Source organism: Schistocerca gregaria, chromosome 3 (assembly GCF_023897955.1).
Source record: "Schistocerca gregaria isolate iqSchGreg1 chromosome 3, iqSchGreg1.2, whole genome shotgun sequence".
Lineage (NCBI taxonomy): Eukaryota > Metazoa > Arthropoda > Insecta > Orthoptera > Acrididae > Schistocerca > Schistocerca gregaria.
In genome coordinates, this window is record NC_064922.1 from 597,395,224 (window position 1) to 597,420,317 (window position 25,094).

Consider the following 25,094-nt stretch of genomic DNA (forward strand, 5'->3'; position numbering starts at 1 on the left):
GACGCAATTCTACGACTTTAATGTGAGAAAATGGGAAGCCATTACATGGAGAGGACAACAACTATGCCACTATGATACTCCAAAGAACTTAGGAGTAAAGTTGGACTGTAGTCTCACACTCAAAGATCTTTGCCAAGAAACAAGGCTGAAAGTATCTGCTTGGAACGTCATACATAAACTTACTGGCCAATGTGCTCAGCACATCCACCTTGGCACTATGCTTCTCTGCAGCAGAATATGTAGCACCAGTTTGGCACAACTCCACACATGCTAAACCGGTGGACCTGGAATTAAATGAGACTGCACACACTGTGACTAGTTGCCTGCGACCGACTCCTGTCACCAAAATCTATCAAGTAATGGGTATAGCGCCACCTGGCATCCACAGAAATTGAGAAGAATAAGCAGGATACTGACCCCAGGTAACCCCTGTTCGGACAAGAAGCAGGAAGACCTAGACTTAGGTCAAGGAGGAGCTTCATGCACACGACGTCAGTAATTCTGTCGGCACCTGGATCTCACTGAACAGAGCTATGGCAAGATTCATTAACCAAAATGGAAAGGAGGAACATCGAACAGGAACCTGCCATGGGCTTTCATTTACCATATGCAACCTGGAAGGCTCTAAACCAACTAAGGACAGGAGTGTCAAGATGCAAGGTAAACCTCAAGAAATAGGGTTACACCACTGAGAAGGAATTCTGTGAGGGTGGCGATCTACAGGGCACACAATATCTCCTGGTTTGTAGAAACCTGCCTGATCCTTGCACTGCAGAAGATCTTTAAACCGCAAGTGATAAGGCCATCACCCTGCAGTCCATTTAATAGAAAACCAAATGTGTCTTCATGTATTATGTTATTACTTTCAGTATCTTGTACTTCTGTACTGCCCTTTTATTTATCATGTTGCATTTTAATTATATTGTATATGTAAGTCCTGGATGTGTAAAATAAAATAAAACTAAAGAGCTAATGGCTGCCAGAGAAACAATACTCATCTATAGAGCTACAGTAACACTGAGGCCTTATCAGAGAAACATTTAGAAAATGGCTTTCCTGATGTCTTCTGTTCTCAAAATGTCTCAAATTTAGTACTTGATTTGAAGAAAGTCATTTTGACAATTAAATATCACACCAATGCAACTTTTTATGTGCAAAATGGCTTGGCCTCGAAGAGGTGAACTGTTTGACACTTTGTTTACATAAGCTGCAGCAGCTGTTCATGAAAGATTTCAATTTTCCCCTCAAATTACAATTAAGTTTTCCTCAATTACTCATTTCTTTCAAGCTATTAAATCCTTTGCAAAATTACACCACACACTGGTCTATTTCATACATCATTTGTCCATTTCCCACACTGTGTGCGGTGATCAAAAACTGAACAAAAAGTTTCCCTAAAATAAGTAATTAAATTTTTCTTAATTAGCTTGGGCAAGTTCAAGAAATTTAACTCTTGTAAGAATGCAGAGTCTCTCAGTGGTAAAATTGAATAAAAAGTTCTTGGTTTCCAGCCACATCAAGTGATTAGAATTACATGAGTTTTTGCCCAAGCACTCCTTGGTCATTGTCAAGTGGTACGACTGCCAGTGGGCTTCTGTTAGGCCTCTTACATACATTAGCTGCCAGCTGTGGTGTCACTGGTGCCTGCAGCATTGCTGTATATGGGCATATGTTGACTCTGCGTTCAATGCAGCTGCTTCAACTGCATGGCCCATGGCCACTGAAGCCCATGCTGTGCTGAGCTGCAGGCCACTGTCTCTGTTTAAGGTGTTATTTGTGATTTTTATTTCAATGGCTTCTTTAATTACATAATCTCAGAAGAAATTTATGCAAGCCATGATGGATGTCTTCCAAATTTCATCCAATGTCCATTTTCTACAGCACATTCAGCTAAAGCAAATTTCTTGGAGCAGCATAGGCAATAAAACCTCTTCATGCTCCTTCCTGTGTTGCTCCACAGCATGTACTGTTTGTCCGAAGTAAGGCTGGTCACATTCACAAGGTATCTTGTAGACACCAGGTGTTCTGAGATCTGCTGCATGTTTAACGGGTCCCAGTAATTGATGGATTTTTCTCGGAGGCCTGAAGATTGATTTCATCTTTTATCGTTTCAGCAAGCGGCTTATCTTGCCTGACACGGAACCACAGAATGGCAAAAAAGGACGTATGTTTTCTGCTGTTCATCAGTGATCTTGTTGTGAGTCTTGCATGAAACCATTCATTTATTTGATGGGCATTACAGCCATCACTGAAGACCTTGATTAAGTGTCTCAGCTCATGGGACAGGTTATCAGCATCTGATATCAAATTAGCATGGCATGGGATCCAACTACCACACAGTTAAAGTGGGCACATTGAATGCTGAGTCAGCATAAGCCTATATATGATGATGCTGTGAGCACAAGTGATGTCACAGCCAACAGTGGTGTACCAGCAGCCCATTGGCAGTCATACCATGTGACAATGGCCATGGAGTGCTTGGCTGAAAGCCTGAGTAATTTTAATTACTTTATGTGTCTGGAAACCCGAGAACTTTTTGTTCAATTAAACCCTTGCTTGAAAAACTGATATTTAGCCATTTCTGATTCTTCAGTAGACAAAGTGAGTCATGTTTTTATTACACTCAAACATTTGACCAATAATAATGCAGATTATAAATTTTATATATGTAATTTTAAGTTAAATGTTGGGAGCAAGGTACTGATTCCAATTTGTCTCTCTTGCATTTCATGAATTACATGAGGTACAGTGCCAGTATCCGTGTCATTTGACTGCTATAAATTAAACCCAACGGTGACTTCAGTTGTTTGTGACGTTGAGACACAGATGGTGCGTGGGAATGACTGCGTTCAAAAGTGTGTGTGCATGATGGGCCAACTGTGCTATAGCATTTAGACAGAGATGTATCTACATTTCTCTTGTTAAAAAAATCTAAAAGTCATCTTACAAGGGGAAGCCGCAATTTGGTATAACAGGTTTACTTCAAACTTTGCACACCTTTAGTACACCATAAAAACAACATAATACACAAGTAGCAAGGTGCATTACTCTGACATTGCAAGGAAAGTTTTACATGTCTGTTACGTCACTTATGTATCTGTGCATAGGTGCTAGACATTAGAGTTCTCGGTGGTTAAGTGGTTAGCTTTCGCGCTTCGTAAGACTTACGTGCCTGAGGCGATGGTTTGACTCCTGCTCAAACCTTTATTTTTGTACTACAAGGGTAAATTCTGTGATATTCAAAAAATTTGCACCTACACTATTCATTCTTGCTACATTAGCAACTTCTGACCACCAAATGGGGCCTGCCTCTGTGTCTGTAGCTCAAAGCATTGAGTTGCAAAGCAGTTCTGGGTACCTTACCAGATTTCATGTATACGGGATTTCGAAAAACATAATAGGCATACATTTTTCAGGAAAATTCTATGCGTCTCTTCATTTACTTGTTAATATAAATAAAATAGAAAGAAACTTCCACATGGGTAAAATATATTAAAAACAAAGATTCCAAGACTTACCAAGCAGGAAAGTGCCGGTAGATAGGCACAATGAATAAAACACACAAACACACACACAGAATTTCGAGCTTTCGCAACCGGCGGCTGCTTCATCAGGAAAGAGGGAAGGGAAAGGAAAGATGAAAGGATGTGGGTTTTAAGGGAGAGGGTAAGGAGTCATTCCAATCCCGGGAGCGGAAAGACTTACCTTAGGGGGAGAAAAGGACAGGTATATACTCACTCACTCACTCACTCACACACACACACACACACACACACACACACACACACACACACACACACACACATCCATCCATACATACACAGACACAAGCAGACATTTTTTAAAGGCAAAGAGTAAGGGCAGAGATGAAGCGGAGATTGAGGCCTGGTGGATAACGAGAAGAGAGGATATATTGAAGGGCAAGTTCCCATCTACGGAGTTCGGATAGGTTGGTGTTGGTAGGAAGTATCCAGATAACTCTGACGGTGTAACACTGTGCCAAGATGTACTGGCCGTGCACCAAGGCATGTTTAACCACAGGGTGATCCTCATTACCAACGAACACTGTCTGCCTGTGTCCATTCATGCGAATGGACAGTTTGTTGCTGGTCATTCCCAGATAGAAAGCGTCACAGTGTAGGCAGATCAGTTAGTAAATCACGTGGGTGCTTTCACACGTGGCTCTGCCTTTGATCGTGTACACCTTCCGGGTTACAGGACTGGAGTAGGTGGTGGTGGTGGTGGTGGTGGGAGGGTGCATAGGACAGGTTTTACACCGGGGGCGGTTGCAAGGGTAGGAGGAGCAAGAGGGTAGGGAAGGTAGTTTGGGGATTTCATAGGGATGGACCAAGAGGTTACGAAGGTTAGGTGAACGGCCGAAAGACACTCTTGGTGGAGTGGGGAGGATTTCATGAAGGATTGATCTCATTTCGGGGCAGGATTTTAGGAAGTCGTATCCCTGCTGGAGAGCCACATTCAGAGTCTGATCCAGTCCCGGGAAGTATACTGTCACAAGTGGGGCACTTTTGGGGTTCTTCTAACTGACCCTACCCTCATTAGATTGCATTGTTTGTTACAAGAGTGGTGGTGTTGTTGTTGTTGTTGTTGTGTGTGTGTGTGTGTGTGTGTGTGTGTGTGTGTGTGTGTGTGTGTGTGTGTGTGTGTGCGTGTGCGTGTGCGCGTGGGCGTGTGCGTAACAAATAAAATATCCTAAAAACAGAAAGCAAATGTGTGCCCATACTTGTCTGAGACAGGTGAATGAAGTATCCGAAATCATCCCCTGGATTGAGGTGATTTTTGGACACGTAGTTTTTAAATCTTTGCACAAAGTTTCAAAATGCCTGGGGGAATTTGGACAAAAAACAATGTTTTTAAAATTCTACATTCTTCCTATTTGATTTTAGTGACTTTTAACATATTTTAGGTTGTCCATCATTACAAGTAAGTAATAAGAATTGAAATAATGAATTCTATATATTAAAGGTCAGTTTTCTTATATCACTATTCAACATTCCTTCTTTTTCCTTATTTAATACTGGATGCCCTCCCATTCTTCTCCTGCTAAACTGTCAGAAAATTTCTTCTTTTTTCAGCCACATTGATCAATATAGCCATTTACTAAATATCTAATATCCAATTTAGTGAAAGAAAATCCACAACCTGCAGTCCTTAATATACCTTGCTTCAACATTTCTTCTTTTTTCTCATTTAGTTTCAATTGTCCTCCCAGTTTTTTTTTTTTTTTAATGTTTTTCCCAATCTTTATTTTGTAGGGTCAATCTAGGTATACTATGCAAATCACATGCTTTTCTATATGATAATTTGCCACACTGAATATCAAGATCAGCTCTATCTAAAAGTTCCAAGTTGTAATTCCACCATACTTTAGCACCTTTTCTGCTTTTATACATTTTCAGTATTGACCAAAATCATTCCACACAGTATACAATTTCGTAAAAACCATCTCTGTAAAATAACTTCAGACAAACAACTTGACAAACTAGTACAGGAATTGTCTCAATGCCATATACTACTAAGCTGGGTGACAACTGCAATTACAATATTCTCCCACCAGTTGTGTCAAGCAGAAAGTTTTCACTTGATGATACTGTGTGAACTTTAAACAGTGAGACTGTTCATCAGATATTAACCTATGCAAACAGTCGAGCCAAAATAAAAGTCATGGAACATGATAAATACAAACCCCACGCTTAAAATAATTGATACACCGAAGTGAAAATGAATGAAAATCGTTGCTACGCAGCACGAAAGAGCAAATAAACCATACTACCTCATATCCTCCCGGTGTCCAAAATCACCCAGTTTGATGTTACTCGACAAATCAAGTGATACAGGTCATTTGCCCTGATTCCACCTTAAAAACAATTTCATATTTTGCTCAACAAATGGCCAGCTCTCTTTCCACTGCAGGCTTATCACACAGGTTGAAGATGTTCTTTTAAATATGTTACAATGGAATACATCGAAGAAAATCAGGGCAATGCCAAATGGTCGTTCTCCACCCCTTCCTTACTAATAGCATACACTTACCACAATGTAGCAATATAGAAATGACCCACATGAAAAAAATACAAATCGTATCAACGAAATGACAGGAAATAAGACACAGTTCAGAACACAAAGTCATTACCTAATGGTATTCCATATACTGAAACATCTTTCTGATCACATTCACATTGATTTTCTGTTGCCATTACTGCGGGCTATATGACTTGCACTTTGCAATTGAAGTACATAAGTAGCATGACCTACACATTATCTATTATTTGTGTGTTCCATGAATCATAATTGTCACCTCTCTCTATGGAATGGAATCAGTCAATTTTACAATTATAGCACTCTTTCCCAGTGAAAAATGTGGCAATTTGCTGACCAGTTACAGACACTTTTCACAATACACACACACACACACACACACACACACACACACACACACACACTCTCTCTCTCTCTCTCTCTCTCTCTCTCTCTCTCTCTCTCTCTCTCTCTCTCTCTCCCCCCCCCCAACAACACACACACACACACACACACACACACACACACACACACACACACACACACGCACACACACACACACACACACACACACACACACACACACACACACACACACACACACACACACAGAGAGAGAGAGAGAGAGAGAGAGAGAGAGAGAGAGAGAGAGAGAGAGAGAGAGAGAGAGAGAGAGAGAGAGAGAAATTTATCTACAGGTACAGGGAAGTAGCAGTTGTTGAGTAGACACGATTTTGGTTTGTATTTGAACCTAACTGTATTAGTCATTCAATTCTTTACATCATCAGGTAGATGATCAATTGGTCAAAGATATTTATGGCTGAATATCACACACCTTGCTGCACCAGACTAACAAGGACAGTTCCCCACTGATGAGATCAACTTTTTAAAATCATCTGTGTGGTGACATAGGCATCCATTCATCCTGAAGGGCCTTTGGTTCCGAGTAATCAACAAAAAAATAAATCGTAATTTTAATTGACCACAATAGTGTTAAAAATTAGTATTGTATTGACTGGTTGCTTGGTGTAATGCATACGGTAAGGCCCTCACATGCTGGAGAGCATGGGTTAAAAGCTCCTCATCTTTAAACCTTTATCAAAATGACTGATTATTCTTTCTATGCAATTAATTGGTTTAAAATTTTTTATTTCTATTCTTTTTGTCATGTCATTTTAATCATTGTATGAATTTTTTCATTTGTTCTTAGTTTTGTTTTATATCAATCTTTTCCACTCATGAATGTGAATTCAATTATATTTACCTATTATAATATTTAAATATTTGAAATCTATGATCTATCGGTTAAAAAAAAAAAAACTTGAAATTATGTACTTATACTGACTGCACAATGGCATCAAAAATGTATCTTTTGTTACAAGATGTGAATTTTTTGGATGGAAACTGTCACACAAATATTCAAAATATAGCCTAAATTCCTATTACATTATGGACAAAATATTGCAACTGAGGATTTAAATGAAAGGAGAGATTATAAGTAAAATGAAAACCAAGCAAAATGAGTAATAGAAACAATGAATCTAATAGCATGGGCGAATAAAAAGGATGATAAAATTAAAAAAAATAAATCAAATTTAATATGAAAAATTGATTAAAATCACAGGAATGAAGATTTCAAGTGGAAAAAGAATGATATGAAGAAAAGTGAAAGCAAATGAAATTATTGAAATAATCTGACAAAGGAATATAAATTAAACTTAAACCAATTAACTGAATAAAAATAACAATGAATTCATTTAATGAAAATTGAATAATTATGAAATATTTAAGGTACCTGACAAGATTCGAACCAACAACCTTCTGTATGTGAACACCTTCCCCAATGTGTTACACCATGCTACATCTACATCTACATTTATACTCTGCAAGCCACCCAACGGTGTGTGCCGGAGGGCACTTTACGTGCCACTGTCATTACCTCCCTTTTCTGTTCCAGTCGCGTATGGTTCGCGGGAAGAACGACTGTCTGAAAGCCTCCGTTCGCGCTCGAATCTCTCTATTTTTACATTCGTGATCTCCTCGGGAGGTATAAGTAGGGGGAAGAAATATATTCGATACCTCATCCAGAAATGCACCCTATCGAAACCTGGACAGCAAGCTACACCGCGATGCAGAGCGCCTCTCTTGCAGAGTCTGCCACTTGAGTTTGCTAAACATCTCCGTAACGCTATCACAGTTACCAAATAACCCTGTGACGAAACGCGCCCCTCTTCTTTGGATCTTCTCTATCTCCTCCGTCAACCCGATCTGGTACGGATCCCATACTGATGAGCAATACTCAAGTATAGGTCGAACGAGTGTTTTGTAAGGCACCTCCCTTGTTGATGGACTACATTTTCTAAGGACTCTCCCAATGAATCTCAACCTGGTACCCGCCTTACCAACAATTAATTTTATATGATCATTCCACTTCAAATCGTTCTTTCCACTTCAAATCGTTCTGCACGCATACTCCCAGATATTTTACAGAAGTAACTGCTACCAGTGTTTGTTCCACTATCATATAAGCATGCAATGTAATACTGCCTTTTTTTCTAGTGGTATTGAGCATCACACAAAAGTTTCCAAATTTTTTTTCATCGATTACTTGCAAACAAGGGCCCCATCATGGTGAATGGCTGCAAGGTGTGATACCTGGGATCTTTACCTACATCACCATACACATGGTTTCAAAAAGTCTATTCCACCACTGGGGACCTCTCCTTATACATCATGGCTTATGTGTTGACCTTGACCATGGTTGTGGAAAGCATCTGATCATAATACTCTCTAATAACAGCCCACAGTTTAGACATTAAAAGTCTAAGGACTACTATTAGCACACCTGTACAGTGAACTACACATAAGGACCAGTCTACCACCAAGAAAGCTGAGAGAGAGACTGTATTTTTGCTCCTCCACTCATCGTCCCACCAGCCCCCCCCCCCCCCCTCCCACCCCACCCCACCCCTATCCCCACTCCTCCCCCCTTAAAAAGAAAAATCTTTTTCTAGCGAATGCAGAAGGAAATCATGGAAAATTTGAGTGAGGCAACACAAGTGCTATATGTGAGCACCTACTGAGAAACACCTGTCAACCAGCTCAGCCCAGAGTTAAGTTCTTGTCTGCAAGTCAAGAATGGAATTTTATTAAATCTGCCCAGTAACCCTGATGCCGGCCAGTCTTCATAAAGAACATTTTCAGCCAGGGTCAAAGGCCTGGGTACAGATCTGCATTCAGTTGCACACACTGTTCAACGAGGTGCTCAATGGTCGACACTGTAGTTTCCGAGATAGGATGCAATCTAGTTCACAAAGATGACACTGGGAAAGGGGGTGCATCATCAGAACAAACAATCCCTTTGGAATATTACAGTATCTGTTGGCAGTTGACTGCTACCAATCCAGCTATCACAGTTGCCTCTTAAAAACACTAACTGGGCTAATAGATGAACCTACATCACTCTTGGAACAGAGCAACTTGTAACCACATGCAAGGCAAATTATCCTGACACCTCCTCTCATGGTAACTTACACTCTTCTCTAGTGCCACAGCAGCCACCAAAATCATCATTTTTAGCACATTTTCTCATATCTAGAGTGAACCTGAAGGATTAAACTCGAGAAGTGATGGAGTTATTCTACATATAGAATACCCCTAGCAGGCACAAACAGTACCACGCAGCAGAGCAAATGTAGGTGTTTATTGACACCACAGAGTGAAGGAATGCAAGCTGAGGCAATTATCTCTCTCTATTTCCTGTGTGGCTACATCTAAAGTTGATGTCATGAAACCAAGTGATTCAAAGCCATCCATAGCCACCCATTACGTCTTACTCCACTTCCCCACAAACTTATGCACAACAAAGAACTTTCAACAACAACTTTGCCGAAGCACAAAGTTGATGGCAGAAGCTTGTGGAGTTCCAGAAAGAACACTCCAATCTGCTGGTTGAATTTTAACTTCCCCAGATTCTGTAGATGCATGTTGCCTCCAATTTGCCACAAAGATATAAATGGCAAAATAGATTTATTTAAAATTTAATAAAGAATTGGTCTGCAAGACTGTTTTAGAATTCTACAAAAGGGGAGAGTATCCTGTGGCCAGTAAAGTCCATTCCAACGTACAACACAAGAGTGTGTATGAGGGCTCAGAAACATCTGTTCTTCACCTTCTAGAAGGAATCAGTTTTAAGTTTAGAAAATATAATGATAGACACAAATTTCTTATGGAATGTAGGGATTCTGCCACCTCAAGAGATACATTTTTTTCAGTCTGCATTTATTGCTTATAGAGGAACAACAGGCCTGTGGATTATCTTGATGAAATTTGGGTTTTGCAAAACATACAAACAAATTTATTTCGCATGACTCCAAGGAAAATAGTGACGTGAAGGAACCTACAGGCTCAAGTAATTGGTTCATTGTGGCTCATGCTGATCTCCAAATACTGGTTTTATACTGGGAGCAAAATTTGTATTTTGTGGCTGTAATAGTTCTGTTGAATCTGATTACTGTTTAGGAAGGCTGCATTTTTGTAATGGGTAATGTCAGCTATAATTCCGCACAGGGTGACAAACTGGCATAAATCAGACATTGCGGATTGGCTTCAAAAGAAGGGTGTTCAATTTTTCCCTGTTAAAAATAGGGATGAACTTTTATATAAGCAAGAAATACAAGGTGCGTACCAGGTGTAAGAATTGCATCACAATGCAAAGGAAATGGGACATGAAATTATGCTCATTCTGTCTTACCACTGCCAGAATAATCTTACTGAGCTGATACGGGCTCATGTTAAAACATCAGTTATTTAGCTATGTGTTCCATTGTTCAGTCTCACAGTAACTGTTATTGTGAATCCAATGTCCAGATCTGTCAGCAGGGGACTGTTCAAACTGGTGGAGGCTCTGTAATGGTGTGGAGTGATATGGAACCCCTTGATACACCTATACCATATTTACTCAAATCTAAGCCGCACCTGAAAAATGAGACTCGAAATAAAGGGAAAAAAAAATTTCCGAATCCAAGCCGCACCCGAAATTTGAGACTCGAAATTCACGGGGGCGGAAAAGTTTTAGGCCGCACCTCCAAATCGAAACAAAGTTGGTCCATTGTAATATAAGACACAATTTAGGTTGAATGAATGATGATACAGCTACAGCTACAGTCGTAAGCTTAGCAGTTAAGCTTTACCAGGTGGTCATTGCTATGCGTTAGGCGCTCCATCCGCATTTATACGGATACCCTTCCTTTTTCACATGCTTCGTCTGGTTTGAATTGATTGCTTATTTTGCTTTGATCTGATAAGTGCTGTTTCCTTTGTTATAGGTGTTCACATCACTCTAAGCTGAAAATGCATTCCTGTACTGTGTCATGCATTGTTTGTCGCATTCTGATAGTGCGTGTTTACAACCTGTCGCCGCTCGCGCCAAGGCATGCTTTTGCGCACGCTATCGCCGCTTACAATAAAACAATAAAAAAAGAGAGGAATCGTCTCATTAGCGAAACGGGCAAGAGACTGCTATTTGGTGTTACTTACACTGCTGCTTTCTTTGATAATGATCAACAAGAACCAAATAATAGACTGAGTATGATAGAACATGTTCTGAACGAGAGTTAGGCGAAAATTTTTCTCCGTTTGAAAATCTTTGCGGCCGCTTCTTTAGTACATCAAATTCTGCACAGAAATAGGGTCATCTTAGATTTAAAAATCTAGTCAGTTGCCTTGCTTCATTTCTGACTGTATCACTATTAGGTATAAGAATAATATGAATAAAAACATGACACGATATGTATATTCTTCCGTGTTTGCTGTTGTCTCACTCTAGTTTCGTAGTTTATTAGGGAAACAGGATTTAAATGAGATAGCAGCAAACACGAAAGAATATGTGGCCAAATGTTTATATACCTATTATTCTTATGGTGAAGAGAATACTGTATGTGATTCACATTTCATCAGGTTCCTATTAGCAAGCATCTCTTTTCACAGGTAGGAAAAAATTCAGAACATAGAGTTGGCCATATTGACAAACATCCCAAACAGTTCTGCCAGTCGGATTTTCGTAGTACATTGAAATTCTGCTACATTCGAAGATGAACAATACGGAATTTGTATTTACTTCTTTGAACAATGTATGAAAATGCAGTGTTCGAAACTCGGGGCGGAGTAAAAAGCTCATCTTCCACTTTTTTTTTTTTTGGACGCAGAGGTTTTGGTGCCAGTATTTATCTTTGTGCCTACAAAGCATGCCTGTGTAGCGCTACATATATTCGATGGCAGAAGTTAAGTGTGGCGGCACCTACCAACATTTTTCAGAACTTCCGCTTGCTTTGCACTCGATTCTAAGCCGCAGGCGGTTTTTTGGATTACAAAAACCGGAAAAAAAGTGCGGCTTAGATTCAAGTAAATACTGTATATGACTATGACAGGTGGCTCATACTTAAGCATCCTGTCTGTCACCTGCAGCCATTCATGTCCATTGTGCATTCTGGAGGACTTTGGCAATTCCAGCAGGACAATTCGACACCCCACACATCCAGAATTGCTACAGAGTGGCTCCAGGAATACCTTACTGAGCTTGAACACTTCCGCTGGCCACCAAACTGCCCAGACATAAACATTACTGAGCACAGCTGGGATGCATTGCAATGTGCTTTCAGAGGAGATCTCCACCCCATTGTATTCATACAGATTTATGGACAGCCCTGCAGGATTCATGGTGTCCATTCTCTCCAGCATTACTTCAGACATTAGTCAAGTTCATGCCACGTCATGTTGCAGCAGTTGTACGTGCTCACGGGGCCCTACATGGTATAAGGCAGGTGTACCAGTTGGATTTATTAATTCCTATTCAAGAATTCATCTATGGTATAGAAGGACTTGTCAAGGAGATATGATTTCAATTTATTTTTTAAACTATGGCTGCTGTCTATCAGACCTTTTATTTCATCCGGTAATTTATCAAAGAGTTATACAGCAGCATATTTTACTGCATTCTCTGCCAAAGATACATTAAGTAGAGGATAGTGTAAGTCTGTCTGTCTTCTGGTATTACAATCATTAATGTCACTGTTGCTGAGGACAAATTTCATTACTGAGTAAATGGACTGCGAGTCTTTTAAAACAGATGTCTACATACAGGATGTGTGACATCAGAGAGTGATAGCATGCAAAGTACATTAGCTTACTAGTTTCTATGTCCTCAAAACTGGTAATTATTCTGATTGCGAAAGTTGCTGAACGTGGTCACTTTAGGAGATACAAAATATGAATTTCCCAATTAAGATTCTCATATATATGTACACCCACAATGTGCTTTACGCTGGTTATTGACTTCTGTTCATGTGTTATATTTATTGAAGGAACTGTACTCCTTGCAGAAAACAAAATTGGATGTACTGTGTGTTATTATTATTATTATTTAAGTTCAGAGCAACAAATCCATTTGCAGAAAACCAATTGATAACTTATTCAAAGACATTATTTGAACCATTTTCTATTGGAGTTTCTTTTACTGGATTAATAATGATGCTTGTATCATCAGCAAACAATGTCAGTTTAGCTTCTTGTTTCAGATAAAGGAGGGAGGTCATTCACATATATCAAGAACAGAGGGGGACCCTTGATTGAACCCTGTGGAACACCTAATATGATTTCACCCCAGTTAGATGAAGTGGTAAACTTCCTTAAATCACTTAAACCATATAAAGAAATTTTTTGCTTCCTGTTCTGTATATATAACTTAAACCACTCACATGCTGTTCCATTTACATCATAGAATTGTAATTTCTGTAACATAATGTCATGATTCACACAATCAAACACTTTGGATCAGTCACAGAAAATTTCTATTGCTGACATTTTACTATTTAAAGACTCTTATTATGTGGGCAGTGAATTTGTGTATTGCTGTCTCAGTGTAACAGCATTTTTGAAATCCAAACTGTGATTTATTTAGTATCCTATTACTGTTGAGATGGCTAACCACTCTTGACTATATTACTTTCTCGGCGATTTTTGAGGAAGCTGTAAGCACAGATGTTGGCTGTTAATTATTGACATCTGTGGTGTCCTCTCTCTCTCTCTCTCTCTCTCTCTCTCTCTCTGTGTGTGTGTGTGTGTGTGTGAGAGAGAGAGAGAGAGAGAAGGGGGGGGGGGGGGGGAGCTTGACAATGCCATATTTTAACTTTTCTATGAAAATACCTTGAGTTAGCGGTGACTTAGAACATCAGTTGTAACTGTTCCACATTGTTTTAATACAGTATATTGTTAGAGATGTCATCTACCCAAACAGAATATTTATTTTTCAAAGATTTAATGATTTTCCTTATTTCACAAGATGACGATAGGTGAAAATTAATCCAAGATTTCTGAAACCTGCCTCACGCTTTCAAACACACAGTTAGTTTTGTTCAAGTGTGATTGAGAATAGTTGTTATACTTACGTTTGCAGTGCTTGTTTACGTGTGTTGTGTTGTGTTTATTGAAGATGACGAAACTTAAAGGCATTTTCAGGAAACGACAATTTAGTAATGCTTCAACAAGTGCTTCATCTAAGAAGCTCTTACCATTTCAAGAGAGTTACAATGAATCTACTGTAAGTGACAAGGGGTGCAGTACCATTATTATAAATTTGAGAATATTATCAGATGTAATTTCTAAATTTGTACAATGTAGACAGTGTGGTGAGTCACAGAGTGTAAACATTTTTTAATGTGCCAGTGGAAGAAAAGGCCTATCAATTGCTTTCGATTTAATTTGCACTAAATGCTCAGCTGTGATTTCATTTATGAGTTCTTCAAAACCAAATGCAAGCGGCCCTTATGAAATCAATATTAGATTAGTTTATGCCTTACGATCCATTGGCAAGGGCATGGCTGCAGGGAGAACATTTGTTCAGTGATGAACTTACATCAACCACCAAATAAATTTGAAAAACTGACTGCAATATTAGAGAAAGCGGTATGTGAGATCAGTGAGGAAAGCATGAAACTGCAAGCTAGGGAAGCAGTGGAAGAAAATGATGGATGTTTGGATATTGCAGTTGCACTTGATGGAAGGTGGCAGAAATGAGGACATGCTTTCTGAATGGAGTAGTGACTGCCACGAGTGTAGACACCAGTGAAGTGTTAGATGTGGAGATAATGTCTAGATATTGCAAATGTTGTAAAGTCAATTAACATAAAGAACACAACTGTGTGGCTAATTTTAGAGGAACAAGTGGTGGTATGGAAGTTCATGGAGTACAACAAATATTTCATCGCTCCATAGAAACAAGAGGCATATGGTACACCTAATATTTCGGCGATGGTGACAGTAAGGCATACAACAATGTGGTGAACTCTTAAGCCATATGGAGACACCATTACTAGCAAAATAGAATGTGGAGGCCATGTACAAAAATGTTTTGGAACAAGGCTGAGAAAACTAACTGGTGATATGAGCTGAAAAAAATTAGAAGACGGAAAATTGTTGACTGGACAGGTTCGGTTAACTAAAACAGAAATAGAAAACAAACAGGTATACTATGGGCAAGCAATTAGGAGAAATAAAGAAAATCTGGAGGCAATGAAGAGAGATGTTTGGGCCATATTCTTCCATAAGTCCTCTACTGATGATAAGCCATGTCATGGATTGTGACCATCAGGCGAAAATTCGTGGTGCAAATACAATAGTGCTCAGGCAACTGAAGAATCTTGTTCTCACCAGCATTCTCTTCCTGCCGCTGATATTACAGCAATTAAACCTATTTTCAGACACTTGGCTCATCCTGACCTTCTAAGGAAATGTCTGCATGGGCAGACACAGAACCCAAAAGAATATTTCAAAAGCATAATTTGGAACCGCATTCCTAAAACTGTATTTGTAGGCATGCATACAATGAAACTAGGAGTTCATGATGCTGTTATTACATTCAATTGTGCAAATATTGGAAAGTGTTGGGTACTGAAAAAGCTGGGAATTAATCCTGGTGAAAATATGATCACTGGGCTGCAACATTGTGATAAAATGAGGATAGTCGATGCAGATAGGTTTGCATCTAATACGGCCAAGAAAGCAAGACAAACATCCAGAAAGGCACAAAAGAAGCTGGAAGATCTGCTAGAGGCCAAAGAATGGCCATCATATGCAGCAGGACTGTTTTAATTAACTGTAAGTAACAAATTTCAAAAGTTTTTTTTCTTTAAAGTCAATTTCCCACAAACTAAAATTTTCAGTACATATGCCCCATTATAGATACATGAATGAAATTTTCAAAGACTCAGGCTAACATAAAAAGCCACCTCTGGTACTACATTCATTAATATTCACCCATTATGTAGTTCACAAAAAAAATATTTTCTGCAGAAAAAACTTAATATTTTTTGTTAATAAATTAGAAAAAGTATTACTTAAAAACTATAAAATGGATAAAGTAGATTTTAGTATAGTTGACTTTATTAGCATCATGTAATATACAGTAAAAATATTAACGTCCTGCATCGAATAGTTTTTTCAGAAAGGGGGTCAAATACTTGCCTAAATTAACATGAGTTAGATAGGCAGGGTGTGGTCACCCTTAAGAAATGGTTGTTAGCTACTTGTGTATTGTTGATTAAAATTGTCTCATTCTCTTTAATAATAGTAACACTACCTAACCCACTGGTTTCTTTTCCTGTGTCTCTTCTAACAAGATTCCATATTGATTCGATTTAATTGCTGGAGCTGTTAATTTCATCCCTAACATACATATTTCTTGATTTTCTGGCACCTTTCCTCAGTATGTTACAGTAATTTTTGTAGTGTAAAGGGTATAGTAAAAAGGAACACAACTTTAAAGCTGTTTTAATTAGCCACCCTAATAATGTTGCTACCTAACTGCATGTTTTTTCCATACAATGTGTACTATGTGTAGTTTCCATGTGTTACAAAGCCATTTTTAATTTTTCATGTTTTGTCTTCTGTGATTCTACGACACGGCAATTTATCGTAGAGTTTTGAACAGAGTGTATCTGTGTTTTGCATGCAGTGACTAAGAATTTGCAAATGCTGCAAATTAATCTTTTCCAGAGGTAGAGAAAATTCTCAGTCTTATTAATGCGAGCTGTCGGATTCCTGGTGGCTGCATCCAAGTTCTCTCATGCACAGAGGCTCTCGTAAATATATCATGTTCCCTGTTGACACAACACACATTGTCTCAGATGTTATCAAAATGAATTTCGTAATTTTCTTAACAACTTTTTCACTTGAAATTTCTACACAGTCCAACAGAGTGTAAATTCATCACTGGTGAGATTTTTTTACACACAAGTGAAACAATTTCATGTCCCTTAAGGCAATTTATTTTTATCTCTGAATACGTTTGTATTTTCATGATACAGTCTGTATTGTGAGCACCTGTAAACTTTGACAATGTTCCTACATTTTTTCAGTTCAAAAATGTTGGGACCTGTAGGCTATTTTTGCAAGCAGAAGTAAAAAAATTTCCATGGACATTTCCTGTAACTTTATTTTTTACTTTACTTTTTTCATAATGGCTGATACGAATTTTCATTTTTGAGCACACTACCATATCCTAGACTAAAAAGAGAGAGATTTAATTTGGAGGGGGGAAGGGGGGGGGGATTTTCACTTGAAATTATCATTAACTGGCAATTTTTAATGCCATGGACTGCATAATTTTGTGACAACCAGCAGTCTGAAAAAATTCACAGTTTTTCAAAGTGTGCCACAGCTGTATAAACTGTACTTGTTTTTGTGGTATTTGCTATATAATGACTTCTTGAGTCATTGTCTATCTCACAGTTATTGTGTAATAATACTGCTGTCTCTGGAGATACATAAGTATGGGTAGTAACTTTCTCTTATTTTATCATAAAACTGCACCCCCAACTCTCTTAATACACAAAAGTGTATCACTATACTGGTGTCAGCCATGTAGAGAGATGTAGTGATACATGGAAAGAAAAAAAATACTGTTGGAGTCCCATTTGCAACTTTAAATTTATCATATAAACGGATCAATAAGGAAAGAAAGCCATGTGCAATATTGCTCAACACTCAACAGTGAATAAAATTGGTAACACAGATTAATTATATAATTATTTGGAAACCTTTTCTTTTTCATAAATGCACATTTTACTAGATAAAATGTAGCCTTGAAAGAAATTTCTTAAGGCTGCTGGCTGGTCAGACAAAACATTGCCTCACTGCATGTACAGTTTACATCTGGTCACCAGTACAGCACATATTTGCAGCTAGTAACAAGGTTGAAGACAAATTTTGAAACAACAAATGAAATGCACTTAGGAAAAAAAATATTCAGTTCAATTTAATGTACAGGCAGGCAATGATTCCATTATTGATCACTGGTCCACATGCACTTTTAAATATGGTAATAAAGTTTGTGTGTATTTACCACTATTGTACAAAAGGAAGAATAGAAACGGCCTTTGATAACTTTCATTCGTTCAATGATAAGTAATTATGGAAGGAACAAAATTTACTTCTCCTTTTATTTGCTGAATACTTAATTTTTGCTCACTTTCTAATCAACAATAAGATATGCAGTCTTCAGAAGAATAAACAAACATAACTTAAGCAAAGAACGTTACCCTACTGATCAAAATATGATTTATTAAATATTATGATGAACTACCAACACAAACACAGGCAATTTTGACTTTGGAACTCAAATTTAGGTCTAATATGTGAACATACTTCAGTCAGCATGAGAATATAATCAAAGCCCCGTGAAATCTGAGGCTTCACGAGAAATTGTATTCAACATGAAAGGACTGGTGACTGCCTAAGATACTGATGTCTGTTACTGAGCTTAATGTGATCTTGAATGTGCAGGTGAGCAATGTTGTGGTAGGGAAAGAATTGAGATGTTCCAGAGAATCAGGAATTTTCAATTCACTTTGGGCCCAGACAATAAAGATATAATCTATGGACCAAAACCAAATCAGAAGCTGCCAGTCCTTCAATAACAATGAGGAGCAATTTAGTAACCAACATCAATGTTCATACAGGAGGGAGTCACTCTGACTTGTACAGTGGTATGTTCAGTTAGTAAATTCAGCCTGCAAAGATTAATTAATCATTAGTCAAAATAATATTGGTTAGAGTGGCACATTTGGACAGATGGGTACAAAAAGATAGGAAAAAAAGCCAAAAAATAAAAATGATAATGTAAATTATCTAGCCTTTTTGTATTAAAAGTGTTTGCAATTACTGTCCCTCATCATTTTCTAATTATGTACACACTGCATCTGCCAATGATGGAATTTGCTGTTATATTTTAAAATATTTAACACTATCGAGTGTATGCTAGGAACTAGTTGTTATGTGAGAAAATAAAACACAGTAACAATAGCTGAGTGAGTGCAGTAAGCTTGTGCAGTTTGATGGAATATAAAACTGAATTGTTTTTGTTCAATGCACCTGTGAAGTTCTACATAGCTATAAACATTTAAAAATGTTTTATTAATATTACACATTATTCTCACCATTGAAGTCATAAACGTATATCATTTCAGCACGATGAAATGATTCACCACCTATTATGTACAATGAATCTCTCCAAACAACTGCTCCATGTGAGGCAGAACCCACAGGGACAAAATCTTTGGGTTGTACTACTTCCCAGTAGCCTGTTGCTTCCCACTGACTGCAGTCATCACCTAGAACAAATTACAACTCGATGTTCAAACGTAGCATGTATGTTCTGAATGTCCAAAGAGCAAGACAAAAAAGATTAGGACACTGACAGTACTTTTACTTTATGTATGTAATGAATTATTTTGTGAAACATCCTCAACATAAGAAGTGATTAAAAAGAACTATTTGAAGATGGCATGCACCATTGTGAAAGGCTTTCAATGTAATAAATATGGTAGTGGATAGCTTTATGTCATGGCTTACAGAAAACAAATTGATGTTTAAACTAAACAGATAAAAATGCATGTAGTTTTAAATGGAACTCTTATAGAAATGAAATTTTATTTTCACGTGGTCATAAAATAATCATGGAAGTCTAACTTTACAAATCAGAAAAGCTTCCTTGGAAGTCTCACATTTAGTTATGATGTACACTGCCTCTGACACTAAAAGTACACAAAGTAAAGAAGTTATAGCTTTTCATTCTCTTACGCCCTCTGCTGTCATATTTTGAGGCAACTCTTGCCGTTCATAAAGAATATTATCACTACAGTACAACGTACAGTGACAGTTCACAAACTATGTGCAAATCGCCATCAAAGTGTGTAATTGTAACTTGCTGCACATACACTCCCAGATGAATTTGTAGTTAATAATGTGGACTTTGGAGTAAAAAGAGCACTATATGGAACAATGATTAACACGGCACAACACTTATTTAACTGTTTTACAAAAAGGGGTGCATTATTCTGCAGGTGTAATTTGCTCCTTACTACCCACTGATATTAAAAGAAAGTCATAAAGCCCAGATTTCCGAATATAACTTGAAAAGCTTCCTTTAGGTACACCTTTATTTTTACCCCAGTTCAGTGGTATAATTTAGAACCTCTTATTGAAACATATTATTTATTGTACAAACTACTGTAAAATTATTTCTCTCATATTTTTTAGTTTCTTTTCTGTTTTTAAGCTTTCTTTTCATTTCTCTGTGAATTATGTAGTTAGTTTTTTAATGACCAAGTAGCTCCAGCTCACTTAGTCCCATGGAACCTAATGAACTGAAATGAACTAAATTAAATTAGATTAAACATAGAAGTTATTTGAGTGACTTATTTATACTGGTGGAATACTACATTTATCAGAGGTAAATGATTATAGCCTATAGAGCTAAGAGTTGTGGCACAAGTACAAGCATGGAACATTACTTTTTATGAAATATCAAAGGAAATAAATTGTTTCATAAACTTTTGTATAATAAGTATTTTTGAGCATATCATCATCAGAAGGAAATCTTGTTTGTGAGCAACAAATAGTAAACTTCATAATAGATACATTAAATTTGTACAAGATGATACCTGACCAGTTTAGTAGGTTAATTATGTGAGTGTCTGCTCTAATCCTTAGCTAAAAGTCAAACCCGGTTATTGTTATTCCATAATGACTGGTTTGTGTTTGGAAAACATATTAGCAAAGGTTATTGATTATTATGTACAACTATACATTCATTTTAAAGTAGGATACATTCAAATTCTAGTGTAAAGGTACCTGAATAGCACTGAGAAGATTTTGCTAAAACAAAATTGGATGAACTACATTTAGGGCTTTGATTAACACATTATTATTATTATTATTATTATTATTATTATTATTATTATTTAGTATTCTGCCTAGTGGCAGGTCTGTCTTCGTATGGAGAATTTATGATGGCAATTTTTCCTATCTTCAGCTTCTTCCTTCAGTCTGCTGTATCTCTTTCCATCTTTCATGTCATCCAAAAGTTGAATTCTTCTTCTTCTTTCTTATTCTACCGTTCCTCTAACTTTCCCTTCAATGACATATGTGTCGATACAGTTTGCCTTCCTCTGAAGAATTGCATTCACCTTATCTGACAATTTGTACTGAAGATTGCATCACGTGTTTTCTGTGAGCAAAAATGTTTTATTGTGTCCTGTTACAGAGGAGACACAAACCACTCATTACACATTCCTTTTGTACCATATTGAAGCAGCTCTTGCTCAAATAATACACAATGGAGAATGTATCTTGTGATCAGCAAATATTTCTAACAACATTTTTTTCTGTTGAAGCAAATTTGTCCTTAACTTTTAATCCCATTTCAGCAATATTTTATTTCATGATAACCTTGCTCTGTTCGCCAGCCTTTTTACTCTGTTTGAAGATTGTGTTTCTTTCCTTGGCTACTATTTTGATTTATTCACACCCACACACCCACCCACCCACCCACACACACACACACACACACACACACACACACACACACAGGTGCAAACTACAGTCACTGCTCATGAATGCCTCACCTAGAAAGATGTGATTCTGGCTGCAATCCATTTTTAACCCTTAGCCCTCACTCAACTTCACTTCAACTATACTGCATCCGCCAACAGTCACACTCAAAAGCTCCCATCTCTATTTCAACTCTCCTACCTTTCAGACCTTGAATGTGTGACCACACTCAATATAAAACCTACTAAAGTGCGTGTCATTTATGTTGGCGGCCAAGTTTAGGTTCGTTCTGCTCATTTGACGTCACAAAACACAGTCAGCCAATGAACAGAGAACGACATTGCCAGATCTCGACTGCAGTGCAGAGCATGGAGGACTGTCTTCAGTTTTAGAAACGTTCAGTAATAAATAAAGTAATAGAACAAAAGCAGTGTCTTGATAGCAGACTTTCCTTTATAGAAAGTTTGGAAAAAGCATTCTTTATACCAATTGCTTCATATTCTATTAATTAATTAAACCAAACAAGCAATAAGACTCCTAATTCAGGCGATAGCAAGGAAAGGTGTTTATATCAATCTCACGAACTGCTTTTTCGCAATAAAGAACAGCGGTAATTGTTTATTTCCTATTTTACTTCGACGAAGCGTGAGTAATTCACGGTCATACCAACAGTGTTTGTCAGTATTTTGCGTGACATGTTAGAGTCCTCACGGTATTCTGTAGTCAGACGAGTTGCGATGGCGTAACGGTTAAGGTGTTTAGCTCCTACGCGGAAGGGTTTGAGTTCAAACCTTGTGTGGTGCTTAATATTTTCATTATTTAAAAACAATATGGAAGTGCCTTACTTCACGAATTATATTCGTTTGAAGGCTTATTTTCTTTTTGGTGCTTTCTCTCTTCATTAACCCTTTAGCTGCTGCAGACACGTGCTCCCCGCATTCCGCACTGTGCGCGATTTTGTCACCACTGCACTGCTCGCCTACTGTATAACAATATCTCATTCAATTTAAGTACCACATAGGTGTCGTATGTAATATTGAGAAATATTCCGTCTTTCGCAACTGTAATAAAAGTTTTATTTACACCGGACGTGTTTGGCTTTATTTTAAAGCACTTCAATCATTGAAAGGTATAGCACATACACAATGGTTCTCATGTTCTCTTTCTTGTTTTTGTTCCACAGTCGTAGTTTTACCAATGGTACTGAAATATATTCCTCTTCTGCAACTGTAATAAGCGACTTATTTAAACCAGACGCGTTTCTCACTTTTGGAGCATCCTCCATTGCCAAGTCACCTTTCGTAGTTTTGTGCTACGGTAACACAATATTCAACGTTTGTGTTGGCTGATCAGTGTTTTAGCAAATAAATGATGTTTGTGTGTGCCACACACAAAAATTATATTTGACATAGCTCAGAACACTTCACTGATAGATGAGATATTCAAGTCCTAATGTTTTTGTAAGTCCACAGTATTGTTTAATGTATTTTGTCTACTTCCTTTTGATTGATTGAAGTGCTTTAAAATAAAGCCAAACATGCTCAGTGTAAATAAAACTTTTGTTACAGTTGCGAAAGACGGAATATTTCTCAATATTACATATGACACCTATGTGGTACTTAAATCAGATATTATTATACAGTAAATTTTATATGAAATTTAGGTATCTTGACCACATTTCATTCTCAACATTGTGGCAACTAAAATCGACTATACGGAAAGTATACGCTATGGACTTTTACCTCTGCAAACACTTAAAAATTTCGTGCAATGGTTTACTATTTTTAATGCTGCGCAATAACTGTGTTGGACATCGAAACAAAATTAAGTCATTTATGGGGGGAAGGTATCAGTCAAAAAGATGTGTAAAAATCTAATTTTTGGGCCAAATAGTTTTTGTGGGACCGAATGAAAAGAGTGTCAAAGCAATCGAAACACGATGTGTCTGCACAGGCGAGCAGTGCAGTGACAAAATCGCAGACAGCGCGAAATGCAGGGGGCACGTCTTTGTAGCAGCGAAAGGGTTAATGCGGCCGTGGTGGCTTTACTTCATGAACTGCGAGCTCCCCCCTAAACGTAAGCTTGCGAACTATGCTATACTATGGCGCTGCTTCTATTGGTGCGTGCATCGTGTGCAACTGGCAACGCAGAAATCTCCTGCGCCTGAGCGGGCATGCACGAGCCGCCGAGATAAAAGAATTGAACTATAGAGGCCAATCATAAACTTTAACAAAACATAACGCATCTTAGCAGGAAGCTAAAAAGCTAAATGAAAAGTTTTGCACCTCTCCAGCATGCACTATCTACAACAATCCTTTCCCCTTCCACATACCCATTTTTTAGCCTACAAAAAGGTAATCAATCGCACAAATATGGCGAGAGATGTTGAGGAGTGTTGTGCAGTGTCAAACACATTAAGTCAAAGCAGGTTACTCTGCAATGACAGTCCAAATAGTAAATTTGAAGACTCTTGAAACTACAATAGAGTTGTGTACGAACATGAGGTTTTGTCACACTGGAGCTAGACTTGCATATAACACTACCCACGAGCTAGTCATTGTCAAATGGAATCACTATCAATCACCAATATTTAACACCTAGTCCCACCTACACTGATGTTTGCCTTATTGTAGAATGAATTAAGTATAAGAACATCACAGTCTTCTGCAAATACTGAACAGATACACACACAGTGTCCATATGCAGACAAGAAAAATAAAGAATTAAAAAAATTACTGGATTTTTCCCCAACTTCCCAGTTAAAAACACTTTTTGTTGGATGAAAATACAGTATACCCTGGTGCAAGTGAATTGTTTTCAGTATTAAGTTAAAATACACTTTCCCTCCTTATCATTCCTTTGAATGGTGAAGCTTTCATACACTGGCATGGAACTTCCCAGCACTTTAGGAAACAAAAGCTAGCAAAAAAACAATGTGTTTTGGAAAGATGTTTGATGTGTGGCAACATTTACAGTGTGTATTTTTGCATTATGAAAGTGTAAATAGGAATTCCACCAAATACAGCACAGAAGTTTCTGAAGCACTGAAATCACGTTTCTGATGTGCTTTTGTCAGCCAATCACAGTTCTTGTTACAAGATCTCACCAGCCAATGACAGCAGATACTCAGAGCGTAGGACATGTGATGTAGTCAGCCAATAGCAACTTCAATG

General features: G+C 37.8%; 1 protein-coding gene across 1 annotated transcript in view; it reads right to left on the reverse strand.

The window, feature by feature from the left end:
* The window catches only part of LOC126355900 (attractin-like protein 1), a 278,201-nt gene that overhangs the window by 216,060 nt on the left and 37,047 nt on the right, over window positions 1–25,094 (reverse strand). Inside the window, exon 5 of the mRNA XM_050006409.1 lies at window positions 19,527–19,700. Within this exon, the coding sequence (XP_049862366.1) occupies window positions 19,527–19,700 (174 nt within the window). The remainder of the gene's footprint in view (window positions 1–19,526; window positions 19,701–25,094) is intronic.